Source organism: Stenella coeruleoalba (genome assembly GCF_951394435.1).
Source record: "Stenella coeruleoalba genome assembly, chromosome: 3".
NCBI classification, from domain to species: Eukaryota; Metazoa; Chordata; class Mammalia; order Artiodactyla; family Delphinidae; genus Stenella; species Stenella coeruleoalba.
The window spans coordinates 119,295,097-119,315,594 of record NC_137148.1 but is presented as its reverse complement, the minus strand read 5'-3'; the positions used below and the strand labels follow the sequence as shown (position 1 = coordinate 119,315,594).

General features: G+C 44.3%; 1 protein-coding gene across 2 annotated transcripts in view; it reads right to left on the bottom strand.

The window, feature by feature from the left end:
• ARHGAP26 (Rho GTPase activating protein 26) overlaps positions 1 to 20,498 on the bottom strand; it is a 479,421-nt gene that overhangs the window by 63,509 nt on the left and 395,414 nt on the right. For both annotated transcript variants that reach the window (XM_079916182.1, XM_079916183.1), the window contains exons 19-20: positions 17,553 to 17,691; positions 4,409 to 4,562 (exon numbers count right to left, since the gene is read on the bottom strand). In XM_079916182.1, coding sequence (XP_079772308.1) covers positions 4,409 to 4,562; positions 17,553 to 17,691 — 293 coding nt within the window. The remainder of the gene's footprint in view (positions 1 to 4,408; positions 4,563 to 17,552; positions 17,692 to 20,498) is intronic.

Below are 20,498 nucleotides of genomic sequence, written 5' to 3'. Positions count from 1 at the left end.
CGTTTATTGCCACTGATGAACCAATACTGTTACATTATTATTATTGCTATTATTATTAACTAAAGTCCACAGTTTACATTAGGATTCACTCTTTCTTTTCTATGGGTTTTGACAAATGCATAATGTCTTGCATTATGCATTTAGTTAATATCTACTATTAGGATATCATACAGAAGAGTATCACTGTCCTAAAAATGCCCTGTGTCCTTCCTGCCCACTAATCTTTTTACTGATTCTATAGTTTTTCCTTTTCCAGAATGTCATATAGTTGGTATCATACCATACTGCAGTCTTTTCAGAGTGGCTTTTTTCTCTTAGCAGTATGCGTTTATGGTTCATCCATGTCTTTTCATGACTTGATAGCTCACTTCCTTATATCACCAAATAATATTCCATTGTCTGGACGTGCCACAGTTTGGTTATCCATTCACCTGCTGAAGAACAACTTGGTTGCTTCCACGTTTGGGCAATTATGAATAGGCAGGATTTTGTGGGCCTAAGCTTTCAACTCATTTGGGTAAACACCTAAGAGCGTGATCGCTTGATCGTTTTTTTTTTTTTTTTTTTTTTTCGGTACGTGGGCCTCTCACTGCTGTGGCCTCTCCGGTTGCGGAGCACAGGTTCCGGACGCGCAGGCTCAGCGGCCACGGCTCACGGGCCCAGCCACTCCGTGGCATGTGGGATACTCCCGGACCGGGGCACGAACCCGTGTCCCCTGCATCGGCAGGCGGACTCCCAACCACTGCGCCACCAGGGAAGCCCCTTTGCTCAGCTTTTAACTGGGTGGTTTGTTTACTTACTGTTGAATTTTAAGAGCTCTTTATATATTTAGTATACTGGTCCTTTGTCAGATATGTGTTTTGCAAATACTTTTTCCTAGTCTGTGGCTTGGCTTTTCATTCTCTTAATAATGTCGTTCCCAGAGTAGAAGCTTTTAGCCTAAATGAAGTCCAACTTACCAATTTTTTCTTTCATGGATTATGCTTTTGGTGTTTCTTTAAACAGCCATTGCCAAACCCAAAGACACCTAGATTTTCTATGTTGTCTTCTAGAAATTTTATAGTTTTGCATTTTACATTTAGGTCTATGGTCCATTTTGAGTTAATTTTTGTGAATGCTGTAAGGTCTGTGTCTAAATTCATTATTTTGTGTGTGTGTGTGTGTCTAGTGGTTCCAGCATGAAATCTGGATTTTTGTGTGAAGTGACCTGATCTTAATGGTTTGTTCAATCTTTTTTTTTTTTTTTGGTGGTCGTGGTGGGGGAAGAACTAAGTTCCCCCTCCCCCAACACACATCTGTAGACTGTTTTTCTCCATCCTGGATTATCTCTGCCTCTCTCATCCCCTTACCTGAAATGCTCTTCATCCACCCATATCATCTTACCCAGTGCCCACCTCACATTTCATCTACGCCACTTTTCCCGACACTGACTGGTTTGTGTACCTAACAGATACCCAGTTAAGAGCTGTTGAACTCTAAATGCACTTCTGAGCTCTAAGCCCCATTTAGCACTGCCATTTACCACCATTTTTCCTCCTCAGCCAGAGTGTAAACTCCCGGGGAGGCCAGGAATCCTCTTTTTCTCCTTTACCCCAGGTAGATCAGCAGAGGTCTGAGCATAAACCAGGTCAGCACTATTTGCTGACCATTTTAGATGAGCTAAACTTTGGTGTCTCGGCTCACCAAGTGTCCTTTGATCTTTAGGAGAGACAGCAACCTCAAGAGGTCCAGCTGAGGACCTGCCAAAGATAGGCTCCCTGCAGCCTTGCCCTGGCAGGCCTGAAATGGTGGCATCTCAGATTCTGATGCCTGATTTAGCATTATGTCCACACAAACAAGAGGACCTTCATCTCCTTGGAGAATTAGAAAAGATTTACAAAGGAGACAGCAAAATGTGGCCTCCAGAGTACCAAGGGACGCTGAGTCACAAACAAGTTTCTTTCATTATGATTGTTATGTGGTCAGAAGGATCATTCCAGTCATTATGAAAACAATGAAAAACAAATGAATGAAATAAAAAGAACACACAGTTTTCTGGTGACTGGTTTCCCCACGCTGTGCCTAATTTACAGTCAAGGTAATGGTAATCCCCCACCCCTCGACCTGGTCTTGTGTTTTCATCTGCGTCATTAAGTGTCCCCATTCAAGGAGCTCTGTGCATCTCCAAGTGAACAATGACGGAAGGAATGAAAGGGTCCAGGACCGAGGCTGAGACCCAAGTGGTCTCGGCTGGTTGCAACTGAGTCCCAGCACCATGGCAGAGGGTGCCTCAGAATTCACTGACTCAGGGAAGTACTGTGGCTTCCGCTTGCCGGGATGACCTCTCATCCATCTGTCGGTGGTCCAATCCCAGGCCAGGCCAATCCCAGGCAGAATAAATCTGGCAGGCACAAACTGGGCAACAACATCTCCTGGCCCTGGGTTTCAGAAATGGGTGGAGAACCAGCTGCAGAGTGTTTAGGGCTGCTGGCATGGCCCTCATCAGGTCCGTAGCAAACGCTGGTGTCAGCACTGCTTCCACCTCAAGAGCAGCCCTCCTGGAGCTCAAGACTTCCAGGTATCAGTTAGCTATTCACTGGGCTTGGAAGACAACAGTCTTGCGGGAAACACACCCACATTCCTACCTCCCATCCTCCACCAGAGGCAAACAAGTGGACTGTTCCTGGCCTCATCCTCCCTTCCTTGGGAAAGCCCCCCAAACATACACCAGGTAGGGATGCATCTGGCGTGAAGCAGGCAAAGTGACCCCCAGTGTTTTATGTAAAACAAATCACATCTAGATAACTGAAAAATAAAAAATCCCAAGCCCCCTCCTCCATGACCTGTTTAAAAGACCAAACCCCCCATTTCCACATAGCTGCCAAAGTAGCCTCTTTGGACACACTGTACTCAATGGTGACTTGGGGGGCTCCCAGCCCCCAGCAGCTGAAAACAAAGATTAAAGACCACTAGTTGGTGCCGCCGGCTAAAATCAGGGAGTCTTAAGCAACCTGGGCTAGAAATTCAACCTTGCTCATTCTGAGCAACAAATAACTCCAGCAACTGCAAGGAAAACGGCTCCAGGAGTACCCTAGAGAGCCATCCATCAAGGAAGGGAGGCTCCACAGGCAAGTCTGGCCACGGAGAACCAGAGAGGACTCACTGCCCACAAGCTGAACAAGTTAAATTATTTTGAGCATTTGAGGCTAGTTCTTGGTAAAAAAAAAAAACACATCATCTACCTGATAACAGGTAATTACATTTCTTGAATATCAAGGTAGGACTTAAAGCTGCCAACAATGAAAAAGAGACCTGATTTTCTCAATGTACAATTCCATCTTACACTGTTGCTGCATTTTCTAAGTGCCTCATATCCATTTTAGAGTCATTTTTCCTTCCAAACCTTAATATCCCTCAGTCCCTTCTAAGGCAAAAATTGTTAGACCCATTTTGCAGATCTGTAACTATGTTGGCAAGATAGAAAGGCGGAGCGCGATCATGCAACCACAGCAGGGAGAGGGGCAGGAAAAGGTTCTGACATCCTGGGGCCTCACCAAGAGAAACAACTGTCCTGAAGGCAATTTGTGGCTGAACCTCAAACTATTTTCACCAGAGAAAGGCAAAGTCAACTCTGTTCTTCCTGAGTCTTATACAACTGTGGCTGGAGAGTCCAGCTGTTTTGTCATGGCCTCACATTCTTTATGCAAAGGCTCTAGTGGACAAGATTTATGGGGTGGTCCGAAGAAGCAGGCTAAGTAATGTGGGATGTAACCACAAAAGAGAACTTTCTGGCCCAAGCAGAGTAGATCTAGTTTCCGTGGAGGGTTGGACAACCAGCCTCAAAACTGCCTGTCTCAGCTGTGGGTGCTCGACACCCAAGAATGAAGCAACAGAGGTTCTTCTCCTTTAGAGAATGTGCTCTGTGATCACGGTCATGCTAAGGTTTGAGGAGTTGAAGACTCACAGAGCACCTGGGAGCTATTTTCTCTGGAAGTGGACACAGAGATAGCACTGAACATACTCAACATAATCAGGGAGAAGGGAAACTGTGACAACACAAATGAGTGAAGCAGACTTAGCTACAAATCTACTGAGCTACTACAGTGCCCGGATGTTTGTAAAACTAAAAGAAATTGCTTTTCATGCCCAGCAGCCAGCACAGGCAATGAGCCGTCACCAAAGCCATCTCAGCAGGTAAATCAAACATCACCAAGGCCAAGAAGCGGTATGTTAAGAATAATGATTCCCCTTTGAGATGATGACGCTTAAAAACTCCAAAACAAACTTAGCCAAGCTTCCAAGTTGAGGGAGAAGGTTTAAATCAGGTTCATGGGACAATACTCAAAGTCAGATGGGGCCAGACAGCACATTCTGGGCAGAATGGCTGAGCAAGGGCTCCCTGTGGCCAGCAGCCCGACGTCATACTTACAGTGAGTTGGGCCGGGTGGGTTTGAGCACATCCAGGTCTGGGTCACTGGAGTTCATGTTGGGCTGTAAGCTGCTGCTAGAATTAAGGATGCTGTTTGCGTTTGATGAGACGACAGATTCCAAACTGGAGTCGATGAGGCTGTTTCTCTGTTCCTCTGGGGGAAGAAAAAGCCACAAACTCCATATTAATATTATTCCATAGGGAGAGTCTGCTCCTACCTATACCAAAGTTTACAAATAAAGAGATTAGATGGAGCTCTCTGGTGCCAATGAAGCTACGAAAAGGACATAAGAAAGGATAAGAATTACAAGTGGGAAAGGAAGAGCCCAAGAGTAACAGGTGACTTGAAACTTTAGAGCAAAACTCCGTCCTCCACTTAACAGGACACATCTCCCTTGACAGACAGGACACATCTCCCTTGACAGGACACATCTCCCCTTTCATATGACCAGCCTTTTCCTAAGAGTGGGCCCACCACCGCACCACAAATTGTGTCTTCTTTGGACTGGCAGATGGTCAGAACAGAGAGAGCCTTCAAAGCCCCCTTACAATCAATCATATCCTCTTGGTTTGGTGACATTCACCCTTTATTCTAAAACTCCTGCCCCCAGCATGGTCTTACTTGCCTAAGCCATGTCCTACCTTTGACCCTATAGTACCATGCCATAAAATATCTACTCTTTGGACATCCACTTCCTTATGGCTCTGCAGTCTAAACCCCTGACCACTCCCCAGATAGACTCTTCTGGGTTGCTTCTAGCTCCAAGTATTTGATGTTGAGCTTCCAGTTAATTCTTTGATCAACAGATCTGTAAGGACTACAGAGTAGTCTGCATATACAAAACTGAGTCCATGTTCCAAGCAGTCACATTAGTGCTTGGAGAATATTACCAAGTCAGAAGGGAGAAAACCCGAGTTCCCACCACTGACTGGCTGTATGGAGTCAGGGAATATTCCTTGACTCTCTGTTTCTTGGTTAATGCAGCTATAAAATAGGGAGCATGAGAAATGCCTTACACAGCTCGGGGAGCTGTCATGAGGATCAAGTGGGATCACAGGCAAGAATGCGTTTTGTAAACTTCAGAACCTTGCTCAAAGAAAAGAACTTTCTGTTTCTTCACATCTTTAAAAACTTGGAACCATGCACTGAAGAAAACATTTTGGGGATTATTTAGCCAAATGGCATGGGCACCACTGCTGCAGCAAAACATTAGAGACATACAATGTCATTCTTGTTCCACATTCCTTACAAATACACCATATTGGAATCAACCGATGTTTTGGGCAATCAGTTTACGTATCAAGAAATGTCACGTCTGGGTTAATCCTCACTGGACCTTTCTGAAATGAGCCAGAGGTATATCATATCCCTAAGAAGAAGACTAGGCTCGCTGATATGGTAGTTTAGAGGTCAAGAAGTGAACTCAGCTCTCTTTAGGCAATAAAAGGGATGAGGCCATGATAAAAAATACTCTTCCCTTGCACTACTCATGTATGTAAAAATATACTTATGAAATGATGTTAGAGTAATCTTCACATAAGGTACACACATACAGAAACACACAAACATACATCTATACACCAATACCACCTAGTATCTTGGCAAATTCTCAATGCCATGTTTGAAGCCCTACGGAACACTTAAAAACCCCGTGAGGCTTATGGGAGATTCCTGAACTCTAATTAGGTTTTGAGAAAAGTAGATTATTGATTCCTGAGGTTTAGAACTATTCATATTTCAAAAGCTTGAGTTCCAAAGAGAAACAACAAAGAAAGAGAAATCAAAAGAGTTACATTGAGCCACGATGTAGAAGGACTAACAGGGCCTGCAAATGGGTACTTGCTACCAGGAAAAAAAACAACTCTAAAATTACATAATTAGAGGATCATTGAGGGAATGGACATGCCATTTATCAGTATGAATCAGTATAAGTAAAATTTTCCTTTGCACAAAATACTCATATCAAGACTCCTGAAAAAGTGTGAGGAGCCCAAGACTACCTTCATTCCAAGGGGAGTAAAGATGACACATCTTTGGGGCTCAGTGGAGATGTATTCTGCTTCATATGGGAGGAGAGATGAAGAGTTTTATTAGCTCTGGTTTGAGGCCAAGTTCGCAGGACATAATAATCTGAGTTCATAGGAAATAGAAGAGTATAACTAAAGCTCTTATTTCTCTGTGATTACATTTACTTGTCCATGAGAGGGTTATAATTCTATGAATTAAAAATAATGTCATACAAAAAGAATATCAGCTTTTCTAAAATATTATCAGGACTTTTTTTTTTTCTGCCTTACGATGCATTAGAAAAACAGAGTATCTGAAATGAAACCTTCTTCGATTTTCATTTTTTCAATAAATATTTATTGAGCTCCTCCTGGGTACCAAACCCTGACCCCAGACAGCAGACGCTGACACTAATTCGTTGGTATTTTAATCAGATGTATACTAGACTATTGATTAACTTGCACATATTCACTTGTTCATATGTTTACCTTTCTCAGTATAAGCAACCTAAGGTTGGGCATGTGACAGACAACACTTTGAAATCACAATTTAAAAAAAAATTATATAAAGATGCTTTGCTTTATAAAATATTTTATCAGAATCCTAATGTTCATAAAAAGATCTGATTCTAAAAAATGGACTTAGGTAAAAGTTTTAAGAACATATCTCCCGTTACAGTATTATAGACTGGGTCTCTCCACGAGCTAATGAGGAAGGCCGTAGCATGTGGAACATGATATTTGTTTTTTCTTGTTTACTTAAAAAAATTTTATGTTGGGGGGGCTTCCCCGGTGGCGCAGTGGTTGAGAGTCCACCTGCCGATGCGGGGGACACGGGTTCGTTTCCCGGTCTGGGAAGATCCCACATGCCGCGGAGCAGCTGGGCCCGTGAGCCATGGCCGCTGAGCCTGCGTGTCTGGAGCCTGTGCTCTGCAACCGGAGAGGCCACAACAGTGAGAGGCCCGCGTACCGAAAAAAAACAAAAAATTTATATTGGGGTATAGTTGATTTACAATGCTGTGTTAGTTTCAGGTGTACAGCAAAGTGAGTCAGTTATACATATACATATATCTATTCTTTTTCAGATTCTTTTCCCATGTAGGTTATTACAGAATATTAGGTAGAGTTCCCTGTGCTATACAGTGGGCCCCTGTCGATTATCTATTTTATGTATAGTAGTGTGTGTTAATCCCAAACTCCCGTAAACCCACAACAGAACGAGGATATGGGCGGATAATGAGGACTCGACTGTCCCTGCACTGGCAAAGTCAACAGAATAAAACAGATGGCTACGCCCAAACTGAGCCTGAGGATTTCTAGTATTCATTTACTGGAGGACACAGAATTCTTTCTGCAAAAAATAAATTCTTTTTGAGATTATATTTTGACTTATAGTTAGATATCTAGGACCTGTCACATATGGTGTAACCTACAACAAAACAACAACAAAAACAAAAGATCAGGGAAAGGAGTTTTTTGTCCAAAGAGAAAATGCCAAAAAATTAATCATAATATTCCATAGTTTTGCAGACAAGATGGCCAAAGACGCAGACTCTTTACTGATATCCCTCCATGGGCCATATGATAAGGAAATCTGAAACCTGGCACTCTCTGACTACAAGATCACTACAGTTTTCTTTGACAGGAGACCTCACGTAATGAGACTGAGAGCTTCTAAGCGGACAGATGTCTAAGCTGAAATGCTGACGATCCTTCCTGAGGGTGAGTAGGAAGGTGATTATTCCAGAGAAGGAGTGGGGAGTGAAATCAATAGCAAATCAAATGTTTAGTGGCTAAGGCAAACTATACTACGACAAATTCTACAGCATTTGCAATCCGTTAAGAAATAAAGAGAAAATGATTCAGCAATGTCACTCGAAACAGGAGGACTTTTGTCAGGTGGGCAAATGAATACTTGCTCCTGACAGAAAAACAGAATGAGAACAGGCAGCCTAAAAGATTTTTTTTTTTTTTAATTAACCAAATCACTCAAATACAGAGCTGGACTTCTCTGAGTCACTGATGATTCAAACCAGCTCTGGCATCCGCATCAGAAGGTGTAAGAAGGACCGATGGCAATTATATTGCTGAAGAAAAAAAAATTACAGGCTAGTGGGCTGAAAAAGGAAAACAACAACCAGCTATGAGTCAAACCGACAAGATCAAATGGCCAAAACAGAAAGAATGCCCCCAATGCAAGAGTCTTCTGGAACTGGCTGAAGGCAGTGAGAATGCTTGCTTTCCTCAGGCATGTTTGTCCACAAGAATCTCTCTTCATATTAGTCACAGAAAACAAGAGCTCAGAAACAAAGAAATGATAAAATAAAAGCCCAAACAATTGTAAACATGCATGGGTAACATGTTGGATGCTTTCATGAACATGTGTTCTCCAAGGAGTGACAAACTGGATGTGGACTTGGTCCTTAAAAACACACACTACCGAAGGGCAGGGCCACGTCTGCCCTCACAGACTACATCAAGCATCCATGACGATGACCGGTGAGTCAGTGTCAGCTCATACATTCCTGGTGCCCAGGCCGTGCACAGTAGAGATTAGAGCTCCACAACAGTCATGACATACATAATAAGCATAAATAAGGCAACACAAACGATCAGAACGTATTCTGTTAGCACACAGGAGGCAGTTTTGTGTGATTGAATTTTTCAGGTGCTTCGGGCAGGGACCACTAATGTCCTTGAAACCAAAGTACTAGTTACAGTGGGCAGAGTCTGTGTTTTTTTGTACAAATCAGGAGCGGAAAAACATGAGTATGCAACCAAATCACTGCAACTAAAAAAAGCAACCGCAGAATAATTTTGGTGATATTGTACTTGTTCTGGGGGTTGCCATGGAAATCTGGGAGCTAAGCTCCTTCACTTTCCATATTTACCAAGTGATTCCCGCTCGCTCCGATGACAAGCGTGCCACATACAAGACGCAGGGTCTCTTGATCACAGAACTCAGAGGCGAGGCCAGGAACGCACATGCCAAATCCGCCTGGCTCGGCAGGCCTGAACACGTCTGGCCCACTGAATACTCAGAGCTGGAGGGTAAATAGGAAACACAGACCTTCGACGCCACTTTGAGGGAGGTTTCTCACCATGCACAGAAGTCTGTCATCATAGAGGCTGATATCTCAGCTTTCCATGAGGTCTCAGACGAGTCGTCAGAAAGAAGATCTTTAACAGCAGCTCCTGACGCCTCACAGAGCCCAAAGGAGGGAACTCACTCTCCACATGATCAAACAGGAAGAAAAGGGAATCGCAAGACAGATGGAGGTTCTGCAGAGACCCAGGGCGTTACACCAAAAATATTAAATGCAAAACGTTTTGCAAAAGCAAAACGCCCAGAGGCTTTCCCGGGCTATGGTGGAGCGAGAGGTGTACTTTCTCTTGCTTGTTAAAGTTTTGCAATGAAGCCTGTAATGTATCATCTTGACAAGACAATGATAATAGCATAGCAGCTTAATGAATTTTGCAATAAAAAATGAGGGCACAGCAATTTCTGAGTTTACCATCTCTGGGAAACACCCAAGTACACAGGAAGCTTGGAATCAGACTTTCTAAAGCAATTTTTCTCCTCTGTAGCTTTTGCTGCTGATAAGAGTGGTGTGCCAAGCCCCACTAAAATCTGAGCTGGTCTGCTTTCATGCTGACCCAGCCTCAGTCCCTACGATAAAAATAATCTGAAGAAGTAGTTTGGGCAGCATATTTGAGCACATGAAAATAGGCTGGGCAATGTTTTAAAAAATAATCTTAAAATGTAGTTGGGGCAATGATGGACTAAACAGGGAGGTGATGAGTGAAAAATGTGGTCAATGTTGTTTGGACCCTAGATGCAGGACATGATATCACAACTTCTGGCAGGTTGTCTTCAGCAAAACCACCACTGATTTTGGTCCCCTGTGGACTGACTGACATTCTCTCCCCATGGTGCCCATAATAACCCTCTGCATTGCAAAGGGAAAGAATGCCAGTGAAAATGGAGTGCATGAGAGAATGGGGAAGTCATTGTGGCTGGCCCAGGACGGAAGTGATTCACTGGGATGAGACATGGAGGTACAGTGGGGAGCCTCTCCTGAAACAGCATTTCAAAAACCACGGCGTAGGAACGCGCCTCTAATTAATGGCTGGACAGGGAACTGAATGGTCACAGTTAAGCAGACACTCTGCTACTCACAACATAGCCCTCTTTCTTCCCTGAGAACTTACTTTTCAGGAGGGACAGTCTCCCTTTAGTCTATGGTTCCCCGGTATCTGAGGAAGCCTACATACAGACTGCTTACACCACTGCTCATGAGAAAGAAGAAAATGATAGATTTACTTATTTTTATGCCATGACTCATTGCAAAATGGGTTTGAGATAGTAAATGAAGTGTATGATTAGAGAGTTTTGTTTTTATCGCGTAAAAATTAGGCAATACATAATAAATATGCATTCCTCTCCAACTGAAAAGTACAGAATAGCATACAAATAACCTAGATGTATTTTGGTGTGTAAAAGTCCAGTTGTTTTTCCATACGTAGAAACAGACACCTATTTTTTTCTTTTAACAAGGTGGGATTACATAATGCCTAATGCTACAATATCTGTTTTACATAGTGATAATGCCAGAGATGAGAGGCTGGAATATGCTCTTTTTTATTTAATGATCTACCTTGAACTTTTTTCCTGCCATGAGCTTTCCACAGCATCATTTTTTAAGGGCCACATCAACTATGCGGTTCTCACTCACACATGGTAACCATACATAATTAAGATAAGAACCACATTACACCTTACAGTCTGTGTGACAACAGGAATCCCTGTGGATAAACATGTCGTCTGCCAAAACAAACAGGTGTGTCCAGAGCGCCCAGGATCTGCAGAGGCAACCTGAGAAAAGACACATGCTGCAGCTTTGATGGCTCCGAGAGAGGTATTACATAAAGCTCTGAACAGTATGGATTCCCAGTTATTTTTCAGCAAGGAAGACACACATGTTAAGTACATGAGCTGAATTCTCAACCTCTCCCTGGGCCTGTCTGGGAGAGGGTCCAGGATGAATTAACTGAACTAAAAGAATTAATCAGAGCGATAATCCCAGCTGCCAGTTAACAAGATCCATGTAAAATAAAGCCTAAGAATCCATTCCCACCCCACCAAGGCTGCACAACTCGTCCCAGGCTGCTGAAGTGCTGGCACTCCAGCATCAAATGGACTCCCTCTGGGGCCAGGGAGACTTCGCATTACCCTCACATAGGGGCCTCTCCTTTGGACTCTGCAGGCTCCAGAGGGGGAATATTTTCTTAGTCAAACATAAAGTAAGACTATAGCCTGATGATAATCATCGTAATCTGAGCTAACATTTATTAGGTGCTGAGTATGTTCTAGGCCCACTGTCAAGTACTTTACATGCACTGGCTCTCTTAATCACGGTAATTCCCCTCCAAGGAAGCTATTATTAGTGATTGATTTTACAGATGAACAAATGGAGGTTCAGAAATGAAAAGTAATGGACTCAGGCTTCCCTGGTGGCGCAGTGGTTGAGAGTCCGCCTGCCGATGCAGGGGACACGGGTTCGTGCCCCGGTCTGGGAATATCCCACATGCCCCGGAGCGGCTGGGCCCGTGAGCCATGGCCGCTGAGCCTGCACGTCCGGAGCCTGTGCTCCACAGCGGGAGAGGCCACAACAGTGAGAGGCCCGCGTACCGAAAAAAAAAAAAAAAAAAAAAAAGATTAAAAAAAGTAATGGACTCTAGGTCTCAGAGATGGTGGGTGATAGAGATGGCATTGAAAAAAAGCATTGAAACTACAGAGCCCCTGCTTCCAACCACCACCAGCCTGCCCCAAACCCCAACAGAGAGTCTAAGAGACACTCCGCTAATGACAGAAGACAAGCAACCTTGACAATCCCTCCCTCCCCCAAGCTAGTGCTTCTCTAACTTTAGCTGGCATCAGCATCACCAGGGTGCTTTTAAAATTACAGAGGCCTGAGCTCCAGGTATGACCTGATTCAGAATGTACTGGGGAGGAGACCAGGCATCTGTATCTTTCAACAAGCTCCTTACATGATTCTAATGCACACCCAAGTCTAAGAACCACACTTCCAAGAAACATATTTTAACACCTTGGGACAGGTATACTTTGGAGATATTTTGGGTTTGGTTCCAGACCACTGCAATAAAGCAACTATTGCAATAAGGCAAGTCACATGAATTTTTGGGTTTCCCAGCGCATATAAAAGTTATGTTCACCCTACACTGTTGTCTATTAAGTATGTAATAGCACTACGTCTAAAACAACAATATACACACTTTAATTACAAAAAACTTTATTGCCAAAAAAAGCTAACCATCATCTGACATCGCAGTGTTGCCACAAACCTTCAATTTGTGGAAAGCGCAGTATCTGCGAAGTGCAATAAAGCAAAGTGCAATAAAAAGGGGTATGCCTGTGTTAAGTACTAAAAATTCGGGACAAAATAAGTGATACGTGTCACCCTGCAACCTTTTGGAAGAAATCTTAAAAAGTACAAGACCTGGGTGCTTGGTTCCCTCTAATCCTCTGGCTCTACCTTCTGCAGTTGCCTGGAAAAAGTATAGCTTTCACCTAGACATACCAGTCCAATCTCTGCTGCATGATGTATCCGTGTGTTAACTTGGAGATTAAACAGTAATCTCCTTTGCTACCATTCATCTGGCAGCACAGTCGAAAAACCTCCTTCCATCTGTTCTAAAGTGATCACAAACGAGAGTGACTGCCTTGGCCCAGCATATTAAGTGACTGCTGAATGCACACTGCTTGCTGCAGAGCTGGGGTGACAGGGGGGGGTCATCGTGTGGCTGCTGCTTGCCACCGTATTGAGGAACCCATTCAATATGGTTCAACTGCCTCCGTGGCAACGCTGGACTCTGGGACAGATGGTTTTTATTGCTTCCTTAACTCAGTGTAGCAAGGTTTTCACTTCGGCAGCTCAAGAAGTGACAACATGGCATGGGGAAGGGGCATGACTTGGGTACAAATCCCTTCTCTGCCGTTCGCCAGCTGTGTGGCTGCTTAACCCTTCGAGCCCTGGTTTACTTGTTTGTAAAATGTGGATGATGAGAACCTACCTCATGGGGTGATTACCAAATATAAGGATGAGATGAGATAACACTGGGAAAAGGAAAAAGCCATCTGGAGAAGACTCCACTACCACTCTCAGATTAAAGTGGAGGAGTCTTACAGAGGTGCCTGGGCACACAACTGGTCTACCCACACGGAATGAAAAACTCCTTCTGGAAAATAAAACACACAGTGAGCATCAACTAACATGCCAGATACTTCCATGACAATCTGAGGCCAGAGTGTTGGCACAGATTCACTTCTAAGAGATAAGAATGGGCTCCAACTTCTGCACAGGGCAGGGGCACTGCAGCGAGGTGAAGGGGAAACGTGTGCTGGTGGGAAGCACCCAAGGGAACTACTCTGGGAGTTCTGGGCTCATCAAGCATGTCAACTAGGGGCTGAACAGAGGGCTGACCCATGGATCACAGAACAAATATTAAACTGCAAGTATGCCAATGAGGAGGAAAAACATAACTGAACTCAAAAGCGAGTAGGCACACAGACATAATAGGAAATGAGGTTCTGAGAGTATCATATGAAGTCTGAAGGTAGAAGAGAGGTACATGGAGATATTGTGTAGGTGTACGTGTTTGTGTGTGTGTGTGCGTGTGTTCTCACAGGTGCGATCCCTGTAACAAGATATCTACTCTGTGGCAAGAATCTGAAGAAAGGTAAGGTCATGTGAAACCTGGAGAGGTGTCACAACGAATCCAGAGTGCACAACGCGAAATCGACAGATGAATGGCGAGTGTCCACAGTGATATAAACAGCTAATGGACAACATCTGAACCCAGTTCCAGTTGAGCAGACAAAGGAATCTTGAGTTTGTGTGTTTAGGTTAAGAAGAAGGATCTGAGCCAGTCAGAAATTTAGAGCAAGCTCTGTGGACTCCAAACTGTGGTACGTATTCCACAGGTGGACACACAACAATTCTAAGGTCAAATGTGGATGAACATTTTTTAGCTGAACAGTTTCATATTTATTTTAATGTATATTAGAAAGTAATACAGTAAGACAATAAAATTCACGTTGTAGAAATTTTACTGAGTAGGATGAGGCCGTGTAAAGAAGTGAGCTGCTTTCAAATTGATTTATATAAATATATTAAACAAACAACAGTGCAAAAGTTATGTTTTTGTAGCCCAAAGAGTGAATGAAGGCCTATGTAAATGATTCAAGTTTGGGAAGTACTGAGCTAGGTATGGAAAGAGGCCTTAATCTGAAAAACATCACTGTATGGAAATACAGCATTTTTTTTCCCCCCACAAATTACCTGCAGTCTTCCCCAGCATTTTAACTCCAAAGAGTAAACTCAGTGAAGTGCTTTGATAGTCTTCTATCTTTGTCCATAGACCAAAGGGGAGGGTTTGTGTGTGAAAACAGTACACTGTGACCTGCTCATCTAACGGTGGCGAGTGGCTGCACCGCAACCTAGGAGGGGCGAGAGCTGGCAGAACCTTCCAGCTCCTGCTCCTATGGTGCCTTTCCAGGCCAGCCTGGACGTTACTCTAATTTCCCAGGAAAATAAGGGTTTCTAAAATCAACTCTAAAAAGTATATGTATACACGCACCCCTATGTGCTTTCCAATGAAAATGTTTCTGCAGAGAAAGGGAGGAAAGTTGAGCACCCCACAAATATCTGCGCATATGGAGATTCCAGCCCCATTTCCAGGGAGCGTCTCCTCGTGTTCAGAGGGAAGATGTAGTGCTTCACTGTCTTCCCGTCTCCCATCCTCCTGTCCCCTGTGTGCAGACAGGGACGGCTTGATCTGCAGCTTAGGCACGTCTGCTTTCACACATCCTTAACTTTCACCTGCTGCCTCGTGTGATAAAATTAATCTTGGGCAAGGATCTAATTGATTTTCTCCTAATCGCCATCTTCTTTCTTACATGCTCCCAGAATATGCTTTAAGACCTGATCCAGAGCTGCCTCTGTTTCCATCTAACCATAAACTCGGCACTATTTCAAGTCTTAGAGGAATTTACCAATATCGTCTGATCTGTCCTGATCTGCACTGTACATTGCTTAGTACAAAACCTTAGGTGACTGTGGCTGTCGTGGAAACATGAGAAGCATCTCACCCCACAGCTCGATGCTGTGTTTGTGGCAGATGTGGGTGAGGCCAGGCCTGTTCCAAGTGTTCTTTGTTACAGACCACAGCAAGAACGACCCCAGCCAGATACTTAAGGGAACACAGGCTATTGTTCGATGGGAAGCCAATCCCAGTATGGGTCAAAGCCCTAAAACTGTGCATATCTGCTGACCTAGAAATTCTTCCAGGAATTGATCATAAGGAAATCATCATGAATATGAACAGATTTAGCTATGAGGATGATTATAGTGGCTTTACTCATAAAAGCAACACATCTGAAACAACGTCAGTGGTTGCACCAACGTGCATATTATGGGATATGACGACCTCTTTAAAAGCAGTGATCTCCGAGGGTGGGGAAGATTTGTGTTCAGGAGTAATGATAAGGAAGGCCATTACTTCTGAACGACAAAGGGATAAAAAACATTTTCTGTAACAAAGATAGAGATGCCAATCCAGATATGGAGTCTCTTTTCTCTTCAAAGCAAAGAGGGTCATTTTTCTGATTTGTGCCTTTACTGTAACTCATAGAGAATATTATATATATTATATATATATACAATAAATATCATATTTATATAAATATATAAAAATAAACATATAAATACATAAAAATATAATAAGTATATAATAATAATAGCACCGCCACACCTCCCAGCATTTACTGAGAACCATCCGAAGTGCTTTATTCCTCACAACAAGCCTATAAGGAAACTGTTATCCCTGTTTTCCAGAAGAGGAGATTGAGGCCATGCAATGGCAGGTAACTGGCCCACGTCACACAGCCAGACAGCAGCCAAGGAGGACTCTCACCCAGGCGCCCGGTGCCCATGAGTGCTTTCAACCACCGCGTTCTCCTGGCTCCCTGAATGCACGCATCTGAGAGCAGTTATCCTGCCGACTTACCATTACTATTCACCTGTCTACATCCTTTACTCAAATGTGAGCTCCTTACAGACGAGGTCACGTTTTTATACTCCCCGGTGTCTGCATGTGATTAAACAGGAACTAATAATAGTAGCAGCAGCTCTCCATCGATGGCCCTTGCCACGTCTAGGCCTCTGCCAGCTGCCTAGCTGCATAAGTTCATTGAATCCACACCACTTCCCTGTGAGGTAGGCCCTATTATCCCTACTTTACAGACAAGTAAACTGAGGCTGAGAGAAGGTAGGAGGCTTGCCTGAATGCTGTCACCGGCACAGGGACCCAGGGCTGCCTGCCTTTGGGCGCAGCTGGGACCCTCGACTCCCACCCTCCACCGCTGGACTTCCTCATTACAAAGGCTGAAACCAGACTGGAGATTTGAGGGCCCAGTAACCCAGCTGCTGCAAAGCACTCAGAAATCCAGAGGTGAAAACAAGATTCGATACAGCTGTGGTGAGAACACTCTGCTACTTGCAACAAGGAGGGCAATGCTCTCCTATTAACCCGTGAATTAATTCCACACATTTACTAAGCAGCCACTGTGTGTCAGGCCCAGGAGAGGTGGCGGGGAAGGACGAGCAAGCCAAACAAGGCCCCTGTGCAGAGAGAGCCCGACTGCAGTGGGGCGTGTGACTCGCACAAATAAGCACCGAGTTACAACCCGAGAAAAGGAAGGGAAACTGGTTCTAGGGGAGCCGCTAACAACAGACGGGCCGAACAAGCGACGCCTGAGTTTAGATCTGATCGTGCAGCCTGGAGGAAAAGGGGCTCAGCTGTCTGCCCACAGGGGACTGGGAAAGAGGATCCTGGGCGGCGTGGCCCTCCCTTTCATCCTCAGCACCCCTGCTTCCTGTCCTGTCGAGGTTACTCAGCCACGGAACCCGGGAGGGTACAATGGCCGATACAGTGTCCTCAAGGACACAAAAGGCAGCAACGCACACAGAGAGGCTGGAGGTGAGCACCCCGGGCAGCTGGGAGGAGGCCTGGATGTCCCCCGGGGACCACGCTGGCCCTGAGTAGTGGCACTCACGTTTCTCTGTTGACTGCATGGTGTGGAAGAGCGTCAGGGGCCTCTCGCTGCAGGATGGGGGCTTGGAGTCACTGCTCTTCTTCCGAGACAGGTGCAGCTGGGCATTGGTGAGGGGCGCGTCAGGCACGGTGTTAAATATCTGCAAAATAGTTTCATAAAAAGGTTACACGCTACTGTGCACTGGGGAGACAGCACAGGTCCAGACAAGTACGACCGAAAAGCCTGATGGAGTCTAAGAATCAGCAAGAAAAAGACTGAAAAAGACCACCAGGATTTGCTCAGGACTCTATTTTAAACATCTCTAGGAATTGGCACGAAACATCCTCCTTTGGAAGCGCATCCCGAGGTTCGGGAACCATTCACTTCCACTTCTCACCCCTTCTGCTGTCATTTCCACAGATCTGCTTTTTGTTGTTCTCTCTCCGGAGCCAATGGAAAGCTGCTGTGCTAAATGTAAGCCACTGTCTGCGAAGAGGGCTTAAAGTTTTTTGACCACCTTTGTCCAGAACGGATGAACTAAAACTACTTTACTTTTCCTCATTGGTTCTGTTTCCCAGTTCTTAACAACTGCTTCACAACTTTCTGAGGCTGTGAAACATGCATTGAAATAACATCCCCCCAAAGAAGCCCAGAACAGGGCAGCATCTTCTAGTCCTCAACCCCAGAGGGAGCCCCTAGTTCAGCAGCTTTGTGTTATCTTTGATGCCGAGCATTCTTTTTCTTATTTAAAAGAGGGAAAAAAGGTTGTTTCCCCCAAATCTTGATGATAGAAGTAACATACATACTACAAACAGTTTGGAAAATGTAGAAAAGCGTCAGGAAGAAAATAGAAAAATTCTCCCAATTCCACTGTTTAGAGGTAACCACTGTTAGCATTTGAGTTTTATTTTCATATGAGGTTTTTTCTTTTAAGCTTAGATTGCAAAAAAAAAAAAAAGTCTATGGTAAAAACTGAGAAGAAAATTACATAAAAATCATGAAAATGCTCATCTTTTTTCCTACAGATCCAAGTACGACAGAATTATTATAACAGCTACCACTTACATGGCGCTTACCATGATTACAGTCACTGCCACGCAAGGTCGGCTCCCTAGGGACCAGTCATTGCGTGTATTTTCCATGTAGCTCACTCAGTTCTGAGTGACCTTGAACTTCAAGTACTGTCCTCACCATTTATAATGAAGGACTGAGGCAGAGAGGTTAAGCTGCCACAATTACAGATACACTTACAGATGATAACATAGAAACCTATGTCCCTAGATTTTCTCAATTCCTTTTAAAATGCATATAATAACAACAACACTAATTCATTCAATCTAGAAAGATCTTTTCAGCATCTCCTTTATACCAGGCACTCTGGGTACAACAGTGCTTGAGGCCAACACGTCTCCTGTGGTTAGAGAATTTGCATCTAGTAGCTGTGATTTACTGAGTATCTACCACGTCAAGTGCTTTGTATGAGTTATCTCATTTAATGTTAAAGCACACTTCTCCATAATTGGAATTCTATTCTTTATACAGTTTTGTATCCTATACGTTTTCTCTAACATTATATTGTAATATTTCCCCCTTCATGAAGAAAATCTTTACACCTGATTCTTCCTGGTTGTATAACACACCCACTGTATTAAGATATCAATATTCATTGATCCACTCATTATCATCTCTTACTCTCTGGAGCTGGCCTCCTTCTGGATTTTCTCTTTCCCAACAATCACGAGTAATGAGAGCACAGTGGTGGCACCTCCACTCCCCTCACCTATGCGTGGCCCTAGACACATCAGAGTTTTTCTCATGGCTTTCTCTCCTTTGTGTGTGCATTTAAAAGCAGAACTCAGAAGCTGAGACATAGGAAGCAAAGTCATAAGAATGATAAGAATTTCAGCCAAAACAGCTGCTCTCCATGAGTTGGCAGGTCCTTGGGCTCCAATGATGCCAGCCAGCTGGTTCAGTCAGTCTTGCTCCCAAACACAGCTGTCTGAAAACAGCATTATCATATTTTCCCTAGGGGACTGAATTTTCAACAAAATAAATTGAATCACTACATAGCTGAGTTCAACTGGGGAGAGGATGTAAGGAGAGAAGGGGACCTAAAACAAAAACAACAAAAACCTCCTGGCTGGGCTTCCCAGGTGGTGTAGTGGTTGAGAGTCCGCCTGCCGATGCAGGGGACACGGGTTCGTGCCCCGGTCCGGGAGGATCCCACATGCCGCGGAGCGGCTGGGACCGTGAGCCATGACCGCTGAGCCTGCACGTCCAGAGCCTGTGCTCCACAACGGGAGAGGCCACAACAGTGAGAGGCCCGCGTACAACAAAAACAAAACAAAACAAAACAAAACCTTTTGGCTTCCAGAGGAGTGGGAACCCCTAAAAATAAGTACCAGTGTTACACATGTCACCAGGCTCCTTCTGAGCATCTTCAAGGGAAGAAAAGAGAAATTATGGTTGTTGTTGAGCTCAAGGACCACTAAGCTTCTCAGAAGCTCTCTCCCGCTTTGTTCTGTCCTCCAACAATGCTGAGCCAGGGCTGCTCCTAAGTGACACCCCGTGCACCATTACCACTGGCACTTGCTCCTAGATAGGAGTGTTTGCCCCTGCCAGCCACTGTGCAAGGTACTTTACATGACTTATCTCTAAGTCAAAGGTACTAAGCAGGATGACCATTCCACAAGGAGAGATTTCCTAATGCCACACGGCTTAGCAGGAGAGGGGCTGGGATGGGACCCTAGGGCTGTAGTTTCTAACATCTCCACTCCCCACCTCTGCAGCGGTCCTCAGCATTCAGCTTGTCTTCTCCAGCTAATCTACACTACAGAAGCCAGTGCCCAAACCCACAAGTACAGATTTCAACAAATAATGATATCCCTTAGCACCCTTCTGCCTCTGGCCTTAAGTACAGCATGTTCGGCAATCCGAGCTAAAAAACATCTGGGAATGAATTCAGAC